Below are 25,250 nucleotides of genomic sequence, written 5' to 3'. Positions count from 1 at the left end.
CCAGTCCACAAAACCATTTTCCTCTATTTTGTGAGCCGCCCCGAGGCGTTGGCGAATGGGGTGGCATAGAAGTCGCCTAAAGAATTAAATATTTTAATTCAGAAAACAGAATATTTGCCTCAGGTATTAGAATTCTGGGGAATACTGCTGTAATCCTTTCCTATTTCTCTTCTGCTATCCAGGTCAGTCGGCTGTTGATCTTGGGAGGTGCCAACATCAATTACAGGACTGAAGTGCTGAACAATGCCCCAATTTTGTGTGTCCAGTCTCATCTTGGTTACACTGAGATGGTAGCTTTGCTATTGGAGTTTGGAGCAAATGTTGATGCCTCTTCCGAAAATGGCCTTACATCTCTTGGATATGCTGCTGCTGCTGGCTATTTAAGCATTGTTGCACTCTTGTGCAAGAAACGAGCCAAGGTGACCAGGGGGGTTGATCTGATAGTGGCCTGATTTTCAGTGCTACCTGTGGTGCCTTTAGTGGAGTGGTACAGTGGAGCTTTTAGTCACTGCTTTAGGTCAGGGATTTTAGTTTCCTGCTGACGCTCCTCCCTGAAGCCTTCATTTTCTCCAAAAATGGGGAGAGAAGGCTGCTGTGTTTGCAGCCACTACAGTGTGGGACAGGAAGCACCTTGAGGTGTCAGTCTCACTCTACTGTTGCCCTTCCCATTAGCCAAGATGAGGGTCACATGAAACTCCCACAGAGGAGCTGCACCTCCAGGTGCCTTGAAATGGCAGAGCTACCGACATGAGCAGTGCAGTAGAAGGAATTTTCAGTGACTGGAGATTTGAATCTCTGCTTCCATGAACTTCCCATCATGCCGTCTCGTGTGTATACTTTGTGCCTGTGCTGGAGAAGGAGAATGGCTTGACTGCACTCACTTTTGGCAGAAGGGATGGTGTAAGAAAAGCCCATTAACAGCTTGACTTAAATTAGAAGGGGTCTGAGCTTGAGGGCTTAAAAAAAAAAAGATGAAGTCTTTATTCTGAACTCACCTAGTTTGAACTTTGCCTTGCCACAACAGGAAGATAAAATTAATATGAGTGTTTGTTTATTCTATTCATATGCTGCCTTTTTTCTTTTAAAGAACTCAAAGTGGCACACATCATTCTCCTCCTCCTGTTCTCAATCTTATCCCCAAAACAACAACCCTGTGAGGTGGCTTGGCTGAGAGTCTGTGACTGGCTCAAAGTCACCCAATGAGCTCCATGGTGGAGCAGGGACCAGAACCCAGATCGCCTGAGTCCCAGTCCCACTGTACCACACTGGCTCACTGGTGTGAGTGATTTATGCCACATGTAAATAATTTACTGAGGCCTCTGACCTTATTTACTTATAACCAGTTGACGCCAATTTCTTAAGGAGCAAATTCTGGCAAAATTTGGCCAAAGAAATATGAGGAATTTATTCCATATAAATGTAGTAGCACTATGAGACAGAAACTGGAATGAGAACCATCAGCATGCCTAGCCACAACCATTGAGTTTAATTTTATTTGAACATTTTTCCTTTCATTGTAAAGGTTGATCACTTGGACAAGAATGGTCAGTGTGCATTGGTTCACGCAGCTCTCAGAGGCCACCTGGAGGTTGTCAAGTTCTTGATTCAGTGTGATTGGACAATGGCTGGACAACAGCAGGGTGTGTTCAAAAAGAGCCAGGCCATCCAGCAAGCACTCATTGCTGCTGCCAGCATGGGATTCACTGAGGTAAGTTGCTCAGCCTTGCAGAAATTTAACTGGCTAAACAGCCTTTTAAGCTAACTATTTTAAATCAAAATTCTGGGTAACAGTTTTTACAGGTTGGAATAGTTGAGGTGTATGCAATCACTAGACTCTCTTACTGTACACATTGGACCCAAATACAATTAGAAGAGCTGTTATCAAATTCCAGCTGAATGCACAAGCAAAGGTAACAACAGCCTCCCTGGTTTGCAGAATCAGTTTCCCCATCATGCATAGAATCATAGAATAGTGGAGTTGGAGGAGAGCTGTAAGGCGATTGAGTCTAAATCCCTGCTCAGTGCAGGACCTCAAGTCAAAGTGTGATTGATAGATGGCTGTCCAACAGCCTCTTGAATGCCTCTGGTGTGAGACAGCACACAACCTTCCTATGTTCCACTGCTGTACTATTCCAAGAGGAATTTTTTCCTGATATCTAGCTGGAATCTGGCTTCCTGTAACTTAAGCCCATCATTCTGTGTCCTGCACTCTGGGATGATTGAGAAGAGATCCTGGCAACCTTTAAAATATTTGAAAACTGTTTTCATATCTCCCCTCAGTCTTCTCTTCCTAAGGCTTAATATGCCCAACTCTTTCAATATCTCCTTGTAGGACTTTGTTACCCATTCCCTGGTAATCTTTGTTGCCTTCCTCTGAACCTTTTCCAGTTAGTCTGCATATTTCCCAAACTGTGGAGCCCAGAACTGGACATAGTGTTCAAGATGGGACCTAAGTAGTGTCAAATAGAAGGGAATCAGTACCTCACATGATTTGGAAGCTGCACTTCAATAATGCAGTCCCAATGAGGATTTCTGGAGATTTGATCTCATTCAGTGAAACTGGATGTTCACTGACCATTTGTTTATTAATCTCACCCCAGTTCTGACCTTTCTGTTTGTACTTCATTTCTGCAGGGGGGTTAAAAACCTGTTTTTGAGAAAAGACTGAGCCAAAGTAGAAATTGGGTATTTTGGCTTTTTCTTCATCATCCGCTACAAATTTGCCCTCCTCATTGAGAAGATGAACCATCCTTTTTCCCTGTTGTTTATTATGAACATACCTGAAAATTGTATGTTCATTGTTTTTCACTATCCTTTTCATTGTTATCACTATCCTCAGTGCATTCTCAGATTTAGCCTTCCTGATGTTATTTCTGCATTCATGTGCCACCTGCCTATTATTTCCTTCTTTTCTGCCTGCACTCTTCTGGTTTTTCTTCCAGTTCCTTTATGTGTGCTTTTTTGTTGTTTTTTAGGTCAACTCCAAGTTTTTTGTGAAACCACATTGGCTTTTTCTGTTACCTTCTACTATTTTTCCTCATTGGAATTGTTTGCAATCATGTCTTTAAGATTTTCCTTTAAAAAAAAAAAAAACCTCCCACCATCCTGGACTCGTTTTCTTCCTTAGGGCTACTTTCCATGGGGTGTTACTTATAATTTTTCTGAATGTATTAACATCAGCTTTCACAAAATACAGATTACATGTAGGGCTACACTCCATTTTTGCTTCTTTTAAAATCAAAAAGTCAAGCATTCTGTGGTTACTTTTCCCCACAGTTCCCATAACTTCCACTTTATCCACTAAGTCATCCCTATTAGTATTAAGTTGAGAACAGCCAGTCCTCTAGTTCCTTCCTCCACTTTCTGCAAAAGAAAGTTAGTTATCTCTTACCCATGACAAGAATTTCTTGGAGTAGCCACTTTTGGCAGAATATGTCTTCCAACAGATAATCTGGATAATTGAAGTCCACCATTACTACCACATCACACTTCTTTGACATACTGACAGTTTGCTTTTCAAAAGTGTCATCCTCATTTTCTCCATAATTGGTTGATCGGTAGGAGACTTCAGATGCTCTTGATGGGTCTCCCAGGCTCATCTTCCTGTATTTCTGTGCAAGGATAAGTATTTTGAACATATAATGCAACTCCATCTTCTGCTCTTTTTGAACAAGTTACACCTTTTAATTGCTATATTCCAGTCACAGGAGTCGTACCACCAAACTTGAGTAATACCTACCCGTGACTGTGTCAGGAGGGGGGTGCAAGCCAAAGACCCCCTTTCCTGGCTTCTCCATGAAGAGTAACACAAGAAAGATGGTGCATTCACCAGGCCTTTATTCTTCTGTTACACTTCACCTCTTGCTTCCCGCAGCGTCTTGGCCCTTGCTTGCTCCGGCTCCCTTCCCTCCTATCATTATGGCAATGAACTGCGCAGTCCTGGCAGTAACGCTCCCTAGTCTCTGCTCGCAGTTTGCACCAGCCAACCTGCCAGCAATAGCCACGCTGGCTCTTCCCCATACACGTGCGTTTTCGTGTTCTTTCTGCTCTTCTGTCTCTTGCCGCCTCTCTCTTTCTCCGCCCCTCCTTCCTCTGCCTCCTCTTTATATCCCCTTCTCCCACAACATTCCAACCCAGCTGTTCCTGCCTCGGTCCGCAATCCTGTACAGCTGCGTGCTCACTCGCATCCCCTGGCCGTTGCCTTCTTGTGAGTTGCTCTCCCCACATAGATTCCCATCTTCGCCCTATTGTCTTTGGCCTTGCTCTGTGGAAGGCCCCAGGAAAAGGGGTGAGCCCCTCAGCCTCCTCACATGCCCCCCCTCCAAGAGGAGATCACCATCTTTGTGCAAGGGCCAGGGACCCTGGCGGGAAAAGAAATCCGCGTTAGCATGTTTGTGACCGTGCCTGTGTTTGACTGTAAAGGCATACGTCTGCAACACTAAATACCAACGGGTGAGGCGAGGGTTGTCATCCTTCATCCTATTTAGCCATTGTAATGGAGCATGGTCGGTGACCAACGTGAATGGGGCACCCCAGAGATAATGTCTCAGAGCCAGAACAGCCCATTTGATGGCTAGCACCTCCCTCTCTATTGTGGAATACCAGCGCTCTTGTGGTTCCAGCTTATGGCTCAAGTAGGGTACCAGATGTTCAGCCGCCCCTTCTCCCTGGGTCAGAACTGCTCCCAAGCCCACAGTTGAGGCGTTGGTTTGGAGGATAAAAGGCCGGGAGAAGTCTGGTGACTGTAAAACAGGCTGGCTGAGGAGACAGGTCCTCAAGTCTTCAAAAGCTTGTTCCATCTCCTCAGATCATACTAGGGTACGGCTTTGCCTTTTCTTAAGTGCCTCTGTCAAGGGGGCCACTTTGGAGGAGAAATGAGGGATGAATCGCTGATAGTAACTGGCCAGGCCCAAAAACTGTTGTACTTCCCTCTTTGTGCGAGGCCGTGGCCACTGGCTCAGCTTCTCCACTTTATCTGCCATAGGCCATATCTGCCCATGACCTACGATATACCCCAAGTACTGCACCTCCTGTCAAGCTATTCTACACCTGCCCGGATTAACCATCAACCCGGCCTGTCTTAAAGCTGCCAGAGATTGCCGGAGGTGGTCTAGATGTTCCCCTCAAGTACAACTGAATATGACAATGTCATCAATATAGGCCACGGCACAATGGGACAAATGTCCCAAGACCTTGTCCATAAGCTGCTGGAAAGTTGTGGCGGCCCCATGTAACCCAGAGGGCATATATATAAATTGAAATAGCCCTACAGCAGTGGCAAAGGCTGTCTTTTCTTTGGACTCTTCCGTCAATTTGATTTGCCAATACCCCTTAGTGAGATCTAGGGTCGAAAGGAAATGGGCCTGCCTCAGAGGATCCAGCAACCCATCTACGTGGGGCATGGGGTAAGCGTTGAACGTTGATACCTCAATGACCCTCCTGAAATCAACACAGAAATGGACACTCTGATCCTGCTTGGAGACCAAGACCGGCTGACTCCTCCAAGCGCTCACTGATTCCTCAATGACCCCCAGTTGGAGCATCCGTCTTTCTTCCTCTGTTATCACTTGCCTCAGTTGCAGTGGGTAGGGCCATGTTGGAACCCTGACAATGGCCCCAGGGATTGTTTGTATATGGTGGGCTACGACCATCGTGTGCCCGGGTTGATCAGAGAATACCTCTGCAAATTCTGCCTTCAAGGCCTGGACTTGTGCTACTTGAGTGGGTGTTAGTTGAGGATCAAGAGATAACTTCCCAGGGCCTAAGGCCTGAGCCTTGGGCCACTCAGTTGTGCAGTCTGCCTGATGACTGGTACTCTCCCTTTCTCTCCAAGCCTTGAGTAGATTTACATGGTAAATCTGGGTCGAGTGCCGCTTATTGGTGAAGCGTATCTCATAGTCCACCAGCCCCACCCTCCTAACAACCTCGTAAGGCCCCTGCCACCATGCAAACAACTTGCCCCCTCCCATGGGCAGGAGCAGGAGAACATGCTGGCCTGGTTGAAACGTCCGGGGTTGGACGTGCCGATCGTAATAGTACTGCTGCTCTCCTTGGGCCTGCCTTAAATTACTCTCGGCCTGCTGAGCTAGGTCAGTGAGGTGTTTTCTCATATCCAGCACATACTGGAGGGTGGAGGTGGGCTCTGGGTCTGATGTCTCCCATTGCTTCTTAACCAGGTCTAGAATTCCCCGGGGGTGTCGCCCATATAGTAACTCGAATGGTGAAAACCCTAAAGAGGTACCTCCCTTATTGCGAACATCAAGGGCCCCACAAAACATGCCATTGTCGAGGATAGGTTGACACAAACTTCCTAAGCATCTGCTTAAGGGTCTGCTTAAAGCGTTCCATTAGACCATTGGTCTGGGGGTGATAGACTGTGGTGTGTAAGGGCTTTATTCTCAACAGGTCCCACATCTGCCTCAGCACCTGGCTCATGAAATAAGTGGCCTGATCTGTCAAAATTTCCTTGGGGAAGCCCTCCCAGGCAAAGACCCCCAACAGCTCTTGGGCGATAACCCAAGCTGAAGTACTCCTTAGAGCAGGGGTGGGCAATTAATTTTCCTATGGGGCCACATGAGAAACTTAGTTGTTAAGGGCCGGACCAATACACTTACAGCTCTGCTCAATATATATCTCTATAAAAACAGTAAATGAAACATTACAATGATACAATGAAAATGTGGAGCACAGAACAACACTATTTAACGTTAATTTAGCAGATTCTTCAAAATAAAAGCAGTGCAGTTGTATTGCTTGCATCTATATTACGATTATTGCTTGTGTCTATGTTTGCATTAACTTTTAATTTGCCAGTGACCTCATACGGGCCAGTCAGGGTCAGTCATCGAGCCGGATGTGGCCCGCGGGCCGTACAATGCCCAGGTCTGCCTTAGAGGCATGGCCTCAGCGTAGCGGGTACTGTAGTCGATCACCACTAGAATATATTGGTGTCCCTGAGCTGACCTCTCCAAGGGCCCTACCAGGTCCACTCCGATCCTTTCGAAGGGCTCCCTTATACCTGGCATGGGTATCAAGGGCCCTGCAGGGGCTCCTTTCCTCTGAGTCTTTTGGCACTCCGGACAGGACAAGCAGTACTGCTTGGCCTGAGCATACACCCCTAGCCAGTAGAACTTCCGGACAAGCCTGCCGGTGGTTTTCTCCACCGCCAGGTGGCCAGCGGTAGGCAGGTCATGGGCTAGTCGTAAAACAGCTAGCCTTGGGTTCAGGAACCACCAGCTGTCACAATTCGCTGTGCCCTTCCTGTGCAGGTACAACTCTATACAGCAACCCCCCTGCAATCTCAAAGAGGGGACTACTCCTTGCACTCTCTCTTGCTTCTGAGGGGTCCTGGGCTTGCCTCAGGGCATGGACAAGGGAGGCATCATTTTGCTGGAGGAAGAGCAGCCGCTTGTGAGAGGTACACAGAGCCATAAGGCCTATATCTTCCTCCTCCCCTGCCAAGGCAACCTCCGAGCTCACCTCCCTCACCAGCTCTTCAAAATGGGGCCAATCCCGTCCAATTATCACTTTATAAGATAAACTGGGGACAACTCCCACCTTACATACGTGTACTTTCCCCTTTACCTCCACCTTGGCCCATCGGGTGGCATAAGGCTTGACATCTCCATGTATACATTTCATCTGCAGTATTTCCGCCAATGGGCTGCCCCGGGCTTGCCTAACCAGGGTGCGACCACAGCCTGTATCTACCAAGGCCTCAACCTCCTTCCCATCCACCCTGGCTTGAACCCGCTGAGCTTGCTGAGGGGCGGCACTCACCGGGGTGGACCACCAGGCTTCCATGAAGTCACACCACATCAACAGACAGTCCCGCCGGAAATGCCCCTCCTTGCCACAAGTAAAGCACACTGGCTTCAGCTGGGATCCTCTTCCTTTCCCACTTGTAAGGCACGGTGAAGCCAAGGGAGGGCCCAGTGCACGCACTTCCAGCTGGGCAACATTCTTGTGCCTCATGCCCCTTCCAGTGGGTGCGGGTTCAGCCAGTCTCGCTCTCTCTGGGCCCCTGTTGTCACGGCCCCCAGGTGCTTTTGGCCTCTGACCCTCCTGCCAGGGTGGCCCCGGCCTGTCTCCTACATCTGACTCCTCTGCAGCCACAAAGGTTTCTGTAAGTATGATGGCCTCTTCTAGGGTTTCAGGCCTCTGGCACCCAACCCAGTTTCTGGCTGGGGCAGGCAGGATGGTTATAAACTGTTCCAGCAGGAACAGCGACAGCCACGCTGGCTTTTCCCCAAACACAGGTGCATTTTTGCATTCTTTCCTCTCTTCCATTTCTCACCGCCTCTCTTTCTCTGCCCCTCCTTCCTCTGCCTCCTCTTTATATCCCCTCCTCCCATACCACTCCAACCAACTCAGCTGTTCCTGCCTCGGTCCGCAATCCTGTACAGCTGCGCGCTCACTCACATCCCCTGGCCATTGCCTTCTTGTGAGTTGCTCTCCCCACATAGATTCCCAGCCTCACCCTGTTGTCTTCGGCCCTGCTCTGTGGAAGGCCCCAGGAAAAGGGGTGAGCCCCTCAGCCTCATCACACTATCAAGTCGTATTTACCTTTATATTTTAAGGGTTCAAGTTCATCCTGTTTATTTTCCATATTCCAGGGATTAGTGTATGGAAGTTGAAGTGCATGTGCTTTATGGTCTGGCTTTTTTCTTACATTTTTGAGAGTACTATATTGGGCTGCAAGTAGAGCTCTTTTCTGTGTTTTGCTGCATATGCCTTTATTTGTAGCTGCCTCCAATTCCACATCTCCCTCCCTGGTAAGACTCAGTTTAAAGCTCTTCTGATTAAATTCTTCATGTGTGGCCAAAAATATTCCTTCCTGCACATCCTTCACCAGCAATCTTTCATTCAAATGGCATAGTCTGTTGTCCCAGAATCAAAATCTTTCCTGTTGACACCACCTTCATAACCAGTCATTCACCCGAAGTATTTTTCTTTCCCTTTCTATTCCTCTTCCAAAAACTGGGAGGATGGATGAGAAGACTATCTGGGCCCAAAGTTCTTGAAATCCCAACACCTTTATTGTGGTAAGCCAACAGCATTGAACAGCCCATAACAGCTTCCTATAAAAGTGATAGATTCAAGAGTATCCCCATACTGTGCATGTGCTCCTTCAGGGGGAGTGTGACCCTGTCGATAGCTGATTGTACCTTCCCCATCCAGTCAGATGAACTACCAAAGCAAAGTTCTTCAAAGCACTTCAAAATTTGGTCTGGCTTGCTTCCATTCTCATTTGCTGCTACTGCTGCTGCTGGTTCTTCAAATGGAAAAGTCTGTACTTTTTGAAAGTTCTGCTTTTTAAAAGCTCTACATTTTTAGAAGTACGCATTTTGTGAACCCAAGTACAGGAATTTAAAAAAACTTTGATCCTATTTGGATTATTTGGTGTGATCGGGGTGTTTTTGAGTGAGTTGCAAACTGAAATGAAATTCCTATTTGGTCCATTACCAAGATCAGCACATTTTCATTACAATTGCCTGAAATGAAAAAAAAAAAAAAAAAAAGATGCGACACTGCATGTTATAAGCATATTGCTGACACTGTACCCCAAACTCTGGATGCTCCCACACAATGGCTTCATGTAGATGTTTAATCACAGGAGGGATTGAATCAACCCTGTGTAAACCCCTCCCCTCCACTCCACTGAAAGATTCCCAGCCAATATAGATCACAGACTGTTCAAATTCACACACTCATGCACATTCACTGCAATGAACAACAGCGTGAACAAGCAGTATCCCTCTTCCATGCCCTCCACGGCAGCCTTTGTGATGCTGTACCTGATGTGGAGGAAGGTTGCCAGTTGTAAAACCTTCGTACCACAACTGCCAAAGAGATGGATTCTGCTAAGGTTCGACAGTATTAAGATATTGAAGCCTCCTGCTCACCCTGATTGCTGAGAAGAAATGAAACAGGTGTAAGAAATGGGCTCCATCATCACTGCCACAGAAGCCTTATTCTGGTTCCTGACTCCTAGCTGAGCAGAGCACAACAAGCTGCCTCAGTGGTCTAGGGACTAATGTATACAAGCAACCAAACTCACAGAGAGTGATTGATCAGAACGGGCAAACAAGAAGAGCTAACAGGAGTTTGGCAGCAGAATCATTATGGAAGAGGAGATAAAGGCAGAGGCAAAGGACCAGGAACTGTCTCTCCCAGGTGATCATCTGCTCATTATGTGCTGCTGAGAGCTGCAACTGAAGAGGAGTGGCCTGATTACTCTCAGCAGCTGTGTAGGCAGGGAGATTCATTCTGGTTCCTGACTCCTAGCTAAGCAGATCAGAGGAAGCTGCCCCCACTAGTCTAAGAATTACTGTATACAAGCAACCAAGCTCCCAGAGAGTGAGTGACCAGGGAGAGCTAACAGAGGTTTGACAGCAGAGGTCAAGGGGGAGATCCCTAACTTTCTTTTCTTTTTCTTTGCTTTCTTCCTTGTAAAACATTGGTGGTAGAATTTGGTGGGAAGGACAGGGAGGAGTTCCCTAACCCTTTTTTCTTTTTTCACCCTTAGTTCTTTTCCCCACTTTGTTTCCTTCCTTTACTGGTAGGACCATGTTGTTAACCTTCAGGGAAGACAGGAGAAAGCATGGCTTGTTACAGCAGGACCAGCAAGGTAGAATCAAAAAGGTAACAGAAAGTACAGACCAAGAAGACTCCCAAGTGGTGGTGACCAGCAACATTGGTGCAATGTTTGTTTTCTTGCCTGAGGTTAATATGACCTACATGTGCAACAATTACAATCTAATACCCCTGTGAGAAGAAAAGGTGAGAGCACTAGAATAGCAAGTGTCCTCCCTCAAGGGAATAAGAGAAGTTGAAGAGTTTTCAGACAGAGTGGTAGAACTGCAACTGCTAAGTGTTATACTGAAGAGCAGCAACGAGCTTGAACAAAAGAGGTGAATCCTGAGATATGGAAAAATGAGGAGAAAACTCCATGAAAAAGAGTGATAGAAGCAGAAGAACTGCACCAGTGGAAGCAGTGGAACTCTCAAACCGCTTTCAATTACTCGAGGATGAGATTGGAGGGCAGCCTGCAGTGGAAGAATACAAGTCACCCTCTGCAACACTGAGCAAGAGACTGAAGGTCAACCATGTTGTGGCAATGACACAAGGCCTACAAGAACAAAAAGAGTATTAGTTGTGGGAGATTCCCTGTTCTGTGGGATGGAAACACACGAATTTCATTTAGACATGACATTCATCAGGTATGCTGTCTCCCTAGAAGACAGCTTGGTGATGTAACTGAAGGACTGTCAAGGATCATAAACCCCACTGACACATAACCCTTTCTTCTTATACATGTGAGAACAAATGACACTACCAAGTAGAGCTTTGAAGAAATTTCATCAGACTTTGAAGCTTTAGAAAGGAAATTCAAGAATTTTGGAGTCCAGATAGTTTTTTCTTTCTTCCAGTTCTTGGAAGAAGAATAGACAGTGAAAGAAATATACTCCAGGTGAATGTTTGACTACAAAGGTGGTGTCTATGTAAGAGATATGGATTCTAGCACCATAAGCTACACCTCCTGGAAGATTGACTGCTGGCAAGGGATGGGTTGCACCTTACAAGAACAGGAAGGAAGATGTTTGACCAAAGCATGAAGTTTATCAGGAAGGCTTTAAACCGAATCCTGCAGGGGAAGGAGAAATACACCTTGGGGTCACCATGGACAAAGGCTTATGCACCACAATGGAGAGAGAAGGTCTTATTGCACACAGTGATAGTCTTCCAAAAAATGTAAGAACAAAGCTAGGGTATAAATCACATATATAATAACATAAACCTCAACATCTATATACTAATGCCCAGAGTATGGAGAAGAGACAGCCCAACTTGAGCTCTTAATGCAGGAGAACAAATATGATCTGATGGATATAATTGAAACTTGGTGGGATGACTCTCATGACTGGAATTCAGCAACTGAGGAATATAACTGGTTCAAGAACAGAAAGGGAGGTGGAGTTACGCAACATGTTAAAGATACATATCACTGCACAGAAATACAGGAGGATGACCTTAGTATCTCCATTGAGAGCATCTAGATTAATATAAATGCAGGAAAAAATAAAAAGAACATAGAGTTGGAGTCTGTTACTGACCACCCAGTAAGGAGAAGAGAAGGATGAAACTTTTGGAAAGCAAATCGCCAGTGTTTCAAGGGGGCATGATTTCATCATTATTGGGAATTTCAATTTCCTTGATACCTGTCAGAGAGAAATTCTGCCAAACTTGTCCCCTCCAAGAAATTCCTGATATGTGTTGCTGATAATTTCCCCCTACAGAAAGTGGAAGAAGAAACTATAGAAGAATGGCTGTCTTTGGTTTGACTGTAACCAACAGGAATGACCTAGTGGATAAAGTGTAGTTATGAACTCTAAGGAAAGTGACTGTGCCTTCCTAATTAATTAATTAATTAATTAATTAATTAATTACAAGCATTTATATCCCATCCTATTACCAAGCAATTGAATTCTGGATTTTAAAGGAAGTAAGGGCCAGGATTTTAGGAAAGCCAGTTTTCATAAATGCAGAACGATGATAAGTAACATCCCATGGCAAGTGACTCTAATGAGAAGAGGAGTCCAGGATGGCCAGAGGTTTTTTTTTTTTTTTAAGGAAATTCTAAAGGCACAATTGCAAACAATTCTAACAAGGAAAAAAGGTAGAAGACAACAGAGGAAGCCCATGTAGCTTCACAAAAAGCTTAGAGCTAATCTGAAAACAAGGACATGTATAGGAAGTAAAAGGTAGGCCAAGCTACAAAAGAAGAGTACAAGCAAGTAGAACAGAATTGCAGGAACAGCATCAGGAAGGCTAAAGCTAGGAATGAACTGAGGTTAGCAAGGAATGCTAAAAGCAGCAACAAAAAAAAAAAAAAAAAAAGCCTTCTTCACATCTGTCCCTGTAATGGGGGTTCAGCTACTCAATGTGAATGGCAAAGTGATAACAAATGACAAAGGCAGATACCTACTTTTAGGTAGAACTAGTTATCCTCTACTCAACACTAGTTAGGCCTTATCTGAAGTCCTGTGTCCAGTTCTGGGCACCACAGCTTGAGTAAGATGTAGACAAGCTAGAAAAGGTTCAAAGGAGTGCAAAAAAGATAATCAGGGCACTGGAAACAAAGCCTTATGAGGAGAGATTGAAAGAAGTGGACATGTTTAGGCTTGAGAAGAGAAGACTGAGATTCTATAAGAACTTGAAAGGCTGTCACAAGGAGGAAGGCCATGATCTCTTCTCAATCACCCCAGACACAGAATAATGGACTCCAGTTGCAATTCAAAACTTCCTGACCGTTAGGGCAGTATGACAATGGAACCGATTACCTAGGAAGGTTGTGGGCTAGAGATGTTCACATTGCAGCTGGACATTTTCATCTGAGAAGGATAGTTTAACTTCAAGTCCTGCACTGGGCCAAAGAAGGGACCTTTTTGTTTCCTTCTAACTCTACTATTCTATTATTCTATGATTCACTGATTCCTATGGTGTCCTCAAGCATTGTAGGAAGGGAATACTAAATGTAACATGATGTGAAAGGAAGTATAGAGCTTCATTCTTTGAGTTGTTGTTTCCTCTTCCCACGCCTTTCATGGAGCATGGCAAGCTTCAGGATTGGTTGACTGGTAAAGATTTCTGACAGTTTTAACAACTGCAATAATAACAAGGCCTTTTAAAGCCCAGTTTACATTATCAAGACACACATGTGTGCACAGACCAAATTAGATACTGCTGAAAACAAATTCATATGCTCAGGAACAGCTCAGAGATAACATATTCTTTAAGTCTAAGTGTATGTTTTTAACACTAGGATGCAACTGGTAGATCCGGGGGTTCTGGTAAAACTCTAATGCTGCAAACTTCAAATCCCCCTCCCCAAGTCTTCCCTCCCATGTATTAGAGCAGAGTTAGGGAGTCCTCCAAATGTTTTAGAGCACAACTTCCACAATTTCTCACCACTGTCAGTGTTGGCCAGGGTAGATAGGATTTACACTTCAAAACATTTGGAGAGCAGCATGATGTTGTCTACCCCTGAAATAGATTAATAATTTTTGTTATTACTAAATAATCATGGCAATCTTATTTTTTCCTAGGAAAAAGCACAGTGACGTACTAAAGTTAGCATGTAGGCTAGGGTGCCACTCTAGTAAATTAGGTTTCACATGTTTTTATAGAATTTCCATACTGTGTGAGACTTTTTTCCCCCGTAAAACTTGACAGCCTTTTAATTTTCTGGGACTCTGTTTTTGTAAAGTCTCATTTTGTACAGTTGTTTCCAATGCTATAGGGAGTGTGTTTGCTTTTAAAGGTAAATAATTATTTTACTGGGGCTGGGAAACCCATTTTCTTTGGGCACAAATCCCAAATAGAAATTGTGTTCACTCCTGTTTTGTTCCAAATTTACTTTCTTTCATATATCAGCAGCATATTTTTAATAAGTGTAGAGTTCATAAACTGACAAGTTTCTTTGTTTTTAGATTGTCTCCTACCTGCTTGATCTCCCAGAAAAAGATGAGGAAGAGGTAGAAAGAGCACAAATCAACAGTTTTGACACTCTTTGGGGAGAGACAGGTAAATTTTATAGCCTTTCCTCCTGTTGATTGACTGAGAAATATTGGGTCTTCTTTGTGGTCTCTGTGCATCACACATATGGGCTCTATACCTGCATGGAGCCTGTTGTCAAGCTCATTGTACAGCTAAGAGCATTTTGGTGGGAACCCCTCCCCACCCTGGCATCCATTAAATATGAGAGGAGTTCCCCCTCTTCCTCAGTTCTTTGACCATTTTCACCTGAGCCTTGGGAATTTCATCTTTTTCTTTTAGGTGAGCTACTAAGCATTTTTCTATACCTTTCTTCCTTAGCAAACATTTCTCTCTTGATCTATTCCTATCTCTCTATCGCTTGATCTTTTCCTCTTATTATTGTCAACCCATTACCCATTTTTCCTTACTTTACAAAAGACAAAAAGAAATCCATTTTCCAGATCACTCCAGCTATTCCAGTTCCTGCTGAACTTTATCTTTCACTATTTTCAACATCTCCTTTTTTCTTCTACTTACTGATGACATCAAAGGCTGCATTTCACAAATAAATGAGGTGTGGCAGTAAACTCCTGCCTACACGTAGGCACTCACTTTTTGTGTTTCATCTTAGTGAGGGTCATCAGGTGGACCAATGTCCAATTTGCATGGCCTTCATTAAACAAGCTAGGAAACACCAGGACTGCTTTCACACAGAATTATGGAACGAGACTCTTCATACAGTTGATGTTGCCAGGGCACCAGAGACAAGCTGCCTATCGGCATCTGAGGCTGCCTCCTTGCCTCAATCCACACCTCCTACAGCAAGCACCCATGCTTTGAGCCAGTCACCAACAACATCTCTGTGAAGATCCCTGAGCCTGAAGAAGGCAAAGAAGTTGGCCAAGAGGACTTACCTTTTTATTTAACCATCATTTTAAGAATCAAGGATTTAAGATGTTTAAGATTACAGTCGCATTTTATTTTTTCTTTTTATGAATGTGATTTATTTATTTTTACTATTTATTGTTTTAATTACTGTATCATCATTGTTGATTGTACATTTATTATTATTATTATTACTGTTTTTAATTATTGTAAGCCGTCCTGTGACATTTTATCGGGAAGGGCAGGGTAAAAATGTTTTAAATAAAATAAATAATAAATAAGGTAATTAACACTTCTGGTTCCAAATGAAAACGGCACTCCAAGGAACATAATTCAGATCTGGCCACAAAGAAGACATTGATCTCAGCTATTCTGGAACCAGAACTGATGGTACCATTGTCCAAATCCATATGGGCTTTGGTTATCAGAAGGACTCTCCTCCCCTGTCCACCCTACTTCTGTAGCCTGAGCTGACAGGATGCACCCTAAACAAAATTTCACTGTTGTGGAATCAGCACAAGGAAGGTCATACCATAATAAGGAGTAAAGCCAGCTGGACTCTTTGAAGAGACTCATGTATTCCTCCTTTGCTCTGGAAGTCTAAGTGGCCAACTACCAGACCACTTTAGTGTGGTACCAGCATTTCACTGGGGAGAAGCTGGATGCTCGTTGCAACCACCTAATTGAGCAGCATAGGGACCTCACCCTCCCTCTTCTCAGTACTGTAAGAAGCACAGCCTCTTCTCTAGCCCTACTTGAAGAGACAGAGTCTCTACTCTTCAGGGAAGCAATAGAGCCAGTTGCCATCTCTGAGACTCCATTTGGTTTTTTCTTCAGATACTTCATGGTATGAAGAACTTCAATCAATCCTGGAAATAAGGGACTTGTACACCTTTATTTTGACAAAGACAGTATGGTCAGCCTGCAGAGCATTTTGCTCTTGCTTCAAAGTGGAGACTTGCTTGCATCCACTGACCTATAGGATGCATATTTTCATATTTCTAGAGCATTCTCACAGGCACTTCCTCCATTTCCTGGTTGGAAGAGACATTTCCCATAGTCTGGGACTCTGCAGAAAGATATGTTCCTTCCCATTCCCGATCTGTCTTCTCCATTGGAACATGGCTAGACTCCATCTTGGCAAAGGAGTCAAGAGCTATGACAGTGATTGAGATTTTCTCCATGCTGTGCAGCCAATGTGTGGTGATAGCTCTCCAGATTCAGTGGCTACTTGGATTCATGGTTATTCTAGCCATTGGTCAGGCTTAAGATGTGACCACTATAACTCTGTTTTGCTCATACCTATCATCCCATGGATGACCCACAGTGGTAGCACTTTTAGATGTTGGAACCAGTCTGTGCCAGTCGTGGCTGCTGGATGCACCATGATCTCTTGTTAAGAGGGATTCCATTTGCCCCTCCTGAACCAGTCTTCACAGTTACGATGAATGTTTCCCTATACAAATGGGGAGCCCACTGTGGTACACTGAAGACTCAAGGAACTTGGAACGAATTCAGAGCTCTCATGCTTGTAGTGGTTGACAAAGATCAATGATGTCTGCTCTGCAGAGGTCCAGTAGAGTGCTCTTAACATGCTGGGCAGTCAGTGTTGCCATCATTCTTGGCAAATGTGCCTTGAATCTAACTGGGAGTTGCTGTCCCAACTTATATGCTAGTGATATGATCCACCTCACCCAAGCTGCTAACCCTTTTAAGGAGATAGGGTGCTCTCTATGTCTGCTACCATAGCAAAAGGAAAATCTCTGTGACTGCCTGAAAGATTCAGTCCCAGAGTGGAAGAGTGCCCTACGCGTGTCCACAGTATGTAGCATAGACTCCATCAGATTGGACCAGGAAGGAAAGAGGCAGGCAAAGCAATGTTCTGATTTAAATGAATGGTGATACTACATGGAGCACCACCTTATTCCTGTGGAAGATATGGGGGATTGACCCATAGAGCTGGCTATCCAAAAAGTGCCCAATTTATTTTGCAAAATAAATAGCACACAGTGGGTGTTTCTAAACTGAGGCCCTGAGCTACTCTTGGTTCCTCTTTTTTATAGTAAACATGATTCTACATACTGATACAGCTTTCTTTCCTAAGCAAAGCAAGCACTTTCTTGTTTGGAGCAAACACTTATTATCTGAGACAAACAGCAAACTCAACAAGCAACAGTTCTTACCTTTTTGTCCAGCCTAGGTTATGACAACCTTTAGAATTCTTCAGGAAAACCCTTCATAAACCAAGGAAAAGGATGCTGTGGAAACTTACAAACTCAGCTATGGAAACATCCTCATCAATTCCCCTTTTGGAGCTTAGATCACATAGTAGCCATAGTGCCATAATTCCTGGGTTATGCAGTTAAGTAATTTGGTTTTACAAAGTTGTTACAACCTTGGGTAAAAAGAGCACATAGCTTGGGGACGCACTGGAGACAGCAGCAGCAGCAACTAAACAATGGTGTACAAGTATTACAGCAATGTAGAAAAAGCCTTGTTTGAGCCAGGGGAAATTAACTAATCAAGATGTCATCCATTCCCACAAACAAAATCCATGCTGAACTGGATGTATGCTGCATGCTCTGCATGAGTAGCTAATTTGCAAATTATTTTTCCATTATTTTCAATTTTTCCATTATTTTCAAACTCTCTTGTTAACCCTTTTTTCAGCCTTCTAGTTAACCTTTTACTCAACAGGTGTCTAGGATACGTTTACTGAAGCCATGTGATTTCCTGCAATGCAGCATTTACTTGTCAACACTTTGGGAACAGGTCTAATTTATCAACAATTGAAGGAATGTTGACATTACCATGAAATGCTACCTGGTACTTGATGGTTTCTGTGCTAGGAAACTACACTATTTTTTAGTGCAGACAATGGAGCTTTTTGGAGTGTTATCTTTTTAACAAGAAAGAGTCTCTAGTCCAACCTACAAGAGTATCAAATAATTTTGCCATGATCTTTCATAAAATTATATGCCATAATGATTTAGTTAGTCTTTAAAGTGCTGTAAGGTTCATATAGGCTAACGCTAACATGATGTCCTCTCTGATTTTTTGTTTTAATTAAACAACATTTTGGTAAGATGTTCTTAAGTTAAACAGGGCTCTTCATCTTGTAGAATGGAAATGTAGCTGTACTTATCACCAAATGCTTACAGTGGAAAGTATTACAAGTGGACATATTTATTAAATAAAATAACTTAAGATTCTACCAATATTTGGTACTTTAGACATATTCCTATTCTTAGAATGCCAGAAAAAAAACTTGGACATTTTCCCAAGTTTCAGATAAATATTTGTTATGCTTTTTAGTTTTGAAACAATAGTGGGAGTTAAAGTGAACAAAATAATCAGTAGGAGCCTCTTCCCTGGATGCAGAGATTGTGACTTCTCCTTTCTTATTAGTTAACATCCATCAATTGCCATAAATGACACAGACATTGTCCTAGCAAGGTATGCCCCGCTCCTTATCTCTTAGGTAAGTCTTAGAAATGGCAGCCTGAATTTTTCACTGTTCAACAAGCACAATCCTCTCCTTCCTTTCTCAGGTTTCTTTTCTTCTGAAAGTAGATTGTAAGCCTTAAGCAGGGATTGTTCTTATTTTTAACAGTGCACAGTTCTTAGGCATGTATCATCCCATAGCTGGAAGTCATAAACCAGATGTTTTTCTCAAGATGACCTTTATTCTAATCAGTCTTTTCACTTTTCCAGCTCTGACTGCTGCAGCAGGACGAGGCAAGCTGGATGTTTGTCGACTGCTTCTTGAGCAAGGAGCAGCTGTTGCCCAACCTAACCGCCGTGGGGTTGTTCCCTTGTTCAGCACTGTTAGACAAGGCCATTGGCAGGTAAGAGAAATGGGAGCAAGTCTGAAATAGGAAACTGAAGTAACAAGTAAATATACAGTGCAGATTCTTGGGGACAATTCTTTTATTACTAACAGCACACAGGAGTAATGTCTTTGTGAGATATCTTCACTGATGCTCACAGAAGAAAATTTCTGCCTATGGAGATGTTCTGGGAATGACCTCAGCAACTCATAATTGATACAGCATCTTTGTAAAAAGCATAAGTGCATATAGGGATGTGGAAGGAATCTGTTTAGGAATGGGAATCCATTGGATTCCCTGGCCTTGGCTCCCCAGACTCCAGTCTACTTTATAGTGACCCAGAGTCCAACTCTCGGCAAACATGCCTAGCATTCACAGGGTACTCACCTAGAATCAAGCCTCATGTGCTGTGCAAGCAACAACCCTTTCCTACATGCACTGCTGCTAGTAGCAGTGAGTGGGAAAGAAGTTTGGTCACCAGGAAGAGTGCCTGGCACACTACTCGTAGCACCCATTTTCTACGTGCTGCAGTCATTCTTGGTGGGGAAGGTTGCCAGTTGCATAGCTAAGGGTCTACAAGTATTCATAGACTTCTTGGCTCTGCTCACTTTGCAGGACTGGGCCAAGCATGAGAGGAAGTTTGTGAGTGCTAGAGGGATGGATTTTGAAAGAGTTCATCCCAACCCTAAGTGAGTGTCCAGGTCTCTCTGAATTTCACTTACAGAGGCTTTTGGATGCATGAGTGATTTTCTGTAGCTTAGGAGTGTAAGATGTGCCGTAACCGGATAGCTCTTGTGAGCCAAGGAACCAAGTGGCTGAGTTGACCTGCTGCCAAGAGAGCATTTCATACCAAATAACTTCCTTTGTGTGCTTCATATGTAAAGAATGCCTAACATATTTAAAACACACCTGTGGCTCAGAAATGGTAGGAACTTGTTTTTCCTAAATATGCCAAATATTCCAATTTCATTTTGGTCAGATTCGTCTACATATGTAGAAAATTTCATTAGCCAGATCTCAGTTAGGCAATTCACACTTCATTTTCCATGTAACTCTTTTAAGTTCCCTATCCCTATAACATGATTCCAGTCTGTTCCCACTGACTTGTAGGTAAATGAAGGCATGGCTGGAATGACCCATGGACTTAGGCTCTATTGTTGTTGTTGTTGTTGTTGTTATTTCAAAATAGGCATACATATGTAGTCATACTCATAATCATTTTCCTAATTTACTCCATATACAAGGAGAAAGAAACTTGCATTGTGAAGAAACCAGACACAGAAATCTGAGAGGGATAGTTGGAGTCCTGCACTGAGCAAAGGGTTAGATCTGATGGCTTTCTTGACCCCTTTCAATTCTATGATTCTATGAAAATCAAAATGTGGGGGGAAACTTCACTATCGATAGTATACAAGTTTGAATAATGCTTAAATTGTTCATTTGTATCTGCAAGTTAAGTGTATTTTATATTTCTCTCATCTTTTATAGTGAAAATAAAATGTCTACATTTTTGCTATCTGTCATTCCATAATCTAAGGTTGGCTGCCCTGCCACCCCCGTACCCACCATCTCAGGCCCCATTCCCACCTTTCAGGAAAAAGGGGAAAGAGCAAAGCTCTAACCCTTCTAGAACAAGAGCAAGACTGCCATGAGAGGCTGTGAAGAGACAGTTGCTACAGGCACCGATTCCTGGTTGGCATGCTATTGCCACCTCTGGATTCCTGTTCTCTTCTGTCCCCTCCCTAGAGCCAATGAGCACTGAGGCAGTTTTGTCTGCTGCCACTCCCACCTCTTTCCACTTCCGGCCCCCACAACTGCCATCTGGTCTTCACATTCTTTCACTCACAGGAGAAACAGACATCAGTCAGCCATGGAACATCCTCACATTCTCCCCAATACAGCTGCACCCCCAAGGGCTGGGAGCAAACAGCAAACAAGCAGAAGCTACTGTTACAGCTGACGTTGCACCATGGAAGAATGAAAACTCAGAAGTGGAGGAGGTGGCAGCAGCTCAAGCTTGTTTCATGTATCTTTTGCTACTTTCTAGGAGAAAATACTTTTCTTCCTTCTTTCTTTTTTACTAGTTCTCTAACCCATCTAGTCTTCCTTATCATTAAAATATCCTGGGATAGTTTCACCAGTAATCCTCATCAGCAAATAGAACCATCATATCTTCAAACAGTCTCACCATTTATTTATTTACTTACTTACTTACTTACTTACTTACTTACTTTTCGATTTATATCCTGCCTTTTTCCTACAAGGGCTCAAGGCAGCTTACATCATGCTCCTCCTCCATCTTATCCCCACAACAACAACCCTGTGAGGTAGGTTGGGCTGAGAGTCTGTGACTGGCCCAGTCACCCAGTTGGCTCCATGGCTGAGCGGGGACTAGAACCCAGATCGTCTGAGTCCCAGTCCCATGCTCTTAACCACTGCACCACACTGGCTCTCCAAATATCCACACCAAATATGGATTGTACTTGCATTTTTGGCTCCATACTTAACAGCATGCCTCAAACCCCATATTTGGATACATTCTATACAATGTCCTTGTGGTTAGATGTTACCCATAAGTTAGTTTATAACAGCTTTCTTTCATATCAATGATATAAGATTTTGCCATTCCTTGAGTGCAAATATATTTCCGTTCATCACTCAGTAGCTCATAACCTCTCTGTTGCCTGTTCCATTTTTGCATAAATAATCCTAGTTGCCTTTTAGAGATTTTCTCTGCAATCAATTCCTTTTCTAATCTGATTTGTTCACTTGTTAATATGTTACTTCTCAAATGCTGCACTATATGAGTTCTCAGTTGTAGCACTTGCAACCAATGAGGGTGCTTCTGGTTTGATCTTACTGCCATCTCTGCACTACCATTTCCACTTTTGGTACATGTATCATTTCTTATGACATCCAGAATACTGATAACATTCATATACTTCCAAACCACAGCTTCTCCCTGTAAGTTAAAATTTTCCCTATAGATAGTTGATAATTGAAGTCCATGGAGAAATGCAGTGGTATTTTCATTTATCCCAACTGAATATAACTGCTTTAATAAACTTTCTGTTTCTGATGCATGTGTAGACTTTCCTGTGGTTTACTGAAGAAGATTTTTTAAATAAATATCTATGCTGTCTAGTAAAATCTTAACCTATGTAACTATTATCCTCCAGGGCTATACAGTAAGTCCGTATGTTGTTATATTCTTGTAGCCCTTGGTTAGTCATATATAGCCTGCATAAAATTTACAAATTTCTTACCAAAAAAAAAAAAAAGCAAGTAAGATAAATATCTGCTTTTCACCCTGTCATAAGTTTCTTCTGCATGAAGAAAAATAAAAGATACCTAGATTCCTCTTTTACAAATTCCAAAGAAAAGACCCTCTGTATTATCCATCATTTAGAGACAAAAACCACCTGGTGAGGGCAGATTAATCGTGCTATGAAGATGCTTATGCTAGAATTCAGTATACCCCTAAACAATGTATAATCCTGATTTAATTATAAAATAAGTCAATAAAGTGAATGGAGGGTCCCTGTAGCTGCAGCCAACCTTTTCCCACATCCTTTAGCCTACGGGCCTCCAGCATCTGGACTTTGAGTCTTTCCCAATTGAGTTGATGCTGAAACTGGGTCCTGTTCCTTTTTCTACCTTTCAAGCAGCTGTCCTCATTTAGTTCACCATAAGTACTAGTTCTCCAACTCTGACCATGCATTCCCCCCACCCCTTGGTTTCTGGCTTTGCAGCTGGGGGGTGGATGGGTTAAGGGCAGGGCATCACATAGGGGTGTTTCCATTTTGGAGCCTTGGGAGCTTCACCGTGGATGAACCAAAGAGTGGCTGTTGTCCATCTGGAGCACAGGAGATAGGAGCTTATAGAAAAACAAGGAAAAGTTTGGTTTGGAGGCACTAGAGGAGAAGACAGATGCACCTGCAAAATGATAAGCATTGGACACAAGGATTCTTTGGAGGGAAATGAGGTTAGAGTTCTCCCAACACTTAAATGGGGGTGGGGAGGGGGGGAGAGAGACTAGAGTATTAGTTTTGAGACACTGAGGAGAGAGAGCAAAGCAGATAAATCTGCAAACAATTAACGTCAGATATTTGGATACAATCAGAAAAAATGGAGGTTGGACTCCCTCCAATGTTACTGAAAAGGGGAAATAGTGGCTGGAGAGTTTGCTTGAAGAAATTAGGTGAGGGACTGAAAGCCAGTGCATCTGCAAACAAACCATATTGTTTATCCAGACGAATCTCTAGTAATATCCATTGAAAAACAGAGGTCATGGCCAGTACTTCAAGGATCCATGAGTTGTTGAAGGGAGCTTCTGCTGGATGAAATGGAACTGTCAGCTAAAAATATAAGATTTAAAGAAGATAGTGATTAAGATTTTTGCCCCTTTTTAATTAGAATTGTGATTTCCTTTAGAATAATCTACCCTTATACAGAAGGTTTTGCAGATCCTGTGACTTAGAATGAATTGGATATGTTATTGAGAATGGGAGAGGCCTTTGTGCTTAGCATGCACTCCCAGGACATCCCAATCTGGACTCTGAGTCAGAGGAAGAAGAGGAGGCGGCGAAGGGAGTCTATGAATTTGGGGCTTCAGACTTAGAGATGGGAGAAGCAGAGGAGCTTATTTTAAGGCTTCTCCAGGTGTTGAGACAAGTTCTGGAAATAACCAAGATGTAAAACTGTCAGGAGGGGGTATGGAAGAAGAGTTCTCAGAGCCAGATGCAGCTAGTACAACTCTTGACCCCATGATGTGGCCTTGGGAGAGGAAGGCTAGCCAACTAGAGGGTTGGTGTACAGAAAAAAGGTGTGTTTGCTTCCAGAAGGACCATCCCAGCAGGATGGGACTCAGACATACTCAAAAGGAGTGTTTCCAGAAGTAGTCGCTATTTTGGGTTCAACAACCCACTCTGTGCTGGCTCAGAGAGTCATTCTGATCGAGCCTGTTGGGTATACTTCAGTGAATTAATTGCTTTTGCAAAGTAATTATCTATCTATTTAAAACTTTTCTAGACCATCCTTGGATGGTTTAACAATACAACAACATTGTATTGTTGAATGTTGAATTGTTGTATTGGAAGCAAATCCTAGCTGATGACATATATTTCAACATTATAATGTTAAACCTTTCTAAATCTTCAAAATGAAATGAGCAGAATAGCAATTCAAATTAGATTAGGGGATTTTTAGCATGTCAGAGAACAGAAAACTAATGAGCACCTGCATCATTTCCTGATGGCTTGTCCTCTTTCATGCCTGACCAGGTGAATCACTAGAGTTGTCATTTATTGCTGCAGGTACATCTTTGAATGGGTGGTTCCAGTTCCTCCCATTTGACCAGGAGAAAAAGAGATATTTCTCTAGCTTTCAAGATGTGTTGCAGTGCCACCAAAAGACTAGCAACTGGCTACATGGGAAAAAGGCTTACTGAAAGCCATCTTGTACTGCTGAAGTGTGCATTTCAGATAGCAAAGGGACCAAAACTCAGCACTATTGCAGAGGAGGCAGAAGTGGACTGGGCGGGGCGGGGAGGGGGTTAGAAAGTGCTTCCATAGGCCTCCATAGGGAAATGGTTAGAATTTACTTATCTAATTTCATTCTACTTCCATGCTGCCCCATAACCCAGAGGTTCTCTGGGTGGCTTACACATGTTAGAAGAGCATACAATAGTAATAAAAAAGTTAATTAAACAGATAAAATAGATAAAACAATAAAATAATAGATAAAGCATCTCATGATAAAATAAAACCACACATAATTGTGTGGAATTGAGGTTGCACTTGTTGGCCTTCCTCAACTGTTTGCAAAGCCACTATTGGCTTTAAATGGCATCCATCTGCTTATCAGCTGCTGCAGTTTGGACAGTTATCACATGCTCTTGGTGATGTCAAAGGCAGCCATGCCTTAGTTCACGGACTCTCCTGAGATACAGATGTTGCTGGCTTGATTCCCAATGGAGCAACCTTTCTTTGGTTTTCC

At 43.3% G+C, this 25,250-nt stretch overlaps 1 protein-coding gene across 4 annotated transcripts in view; it reads left to right on the top strand.

The window, feature by feature from the left end:
- The window catches only part of TANC2 (tetratricopeptide repeat, ankyrin repeat and coiled-coil containing 2), a 331,148-nt gene that overhangs the window by 279,493 nt on the left and 26,405 nt on the right, over positions 1 to 25,250 (top strand). For all 4 annotated transcript variants that reach the window (XM_044447243.1, XM_044447244.1, XM_044447242.1 and 1 more), the window contains 4 exons: positions 183 to 419; positions 1,523 to 1,708; positions 14,493 to 14,586; positions 19,138 to 19,271. In XM_044447243.1, coding sequence (XP_044303178.1) covers positions 183 to 419; positions 1,523 to 1,708; positions 14,493 to 14,586; positions 19,138 to 19,271 — 651 coding nt within the window. The remainder of the gene's footprint in view (positions 1 to 182; positions 420 to 1,522; positions 1,709 to 14,492; positions 14,587 to 19,137; positions 19,272 to 25,250) is intronic.

This window comes from Varanus komodoensis, unplaced genomic scaffold (genome assembly GCF_004798865.1).
Source record: "Varanus komodoensis strain SLA01 unplaced genomic scaffold, ASM479886v1 scaffold51, whole genome shotgun sequence".
NCBI lineage: Eukaryota > Metazoa > Chordata > Lepidosauria > Squamata > Varanidae > Varanus > Varanus komodoensis.
The sequence above is the reverse complement of the archived record's forward strand: the minus strand, read 5'-3'. Positions and strand labels throughout refer to the sequence as shown.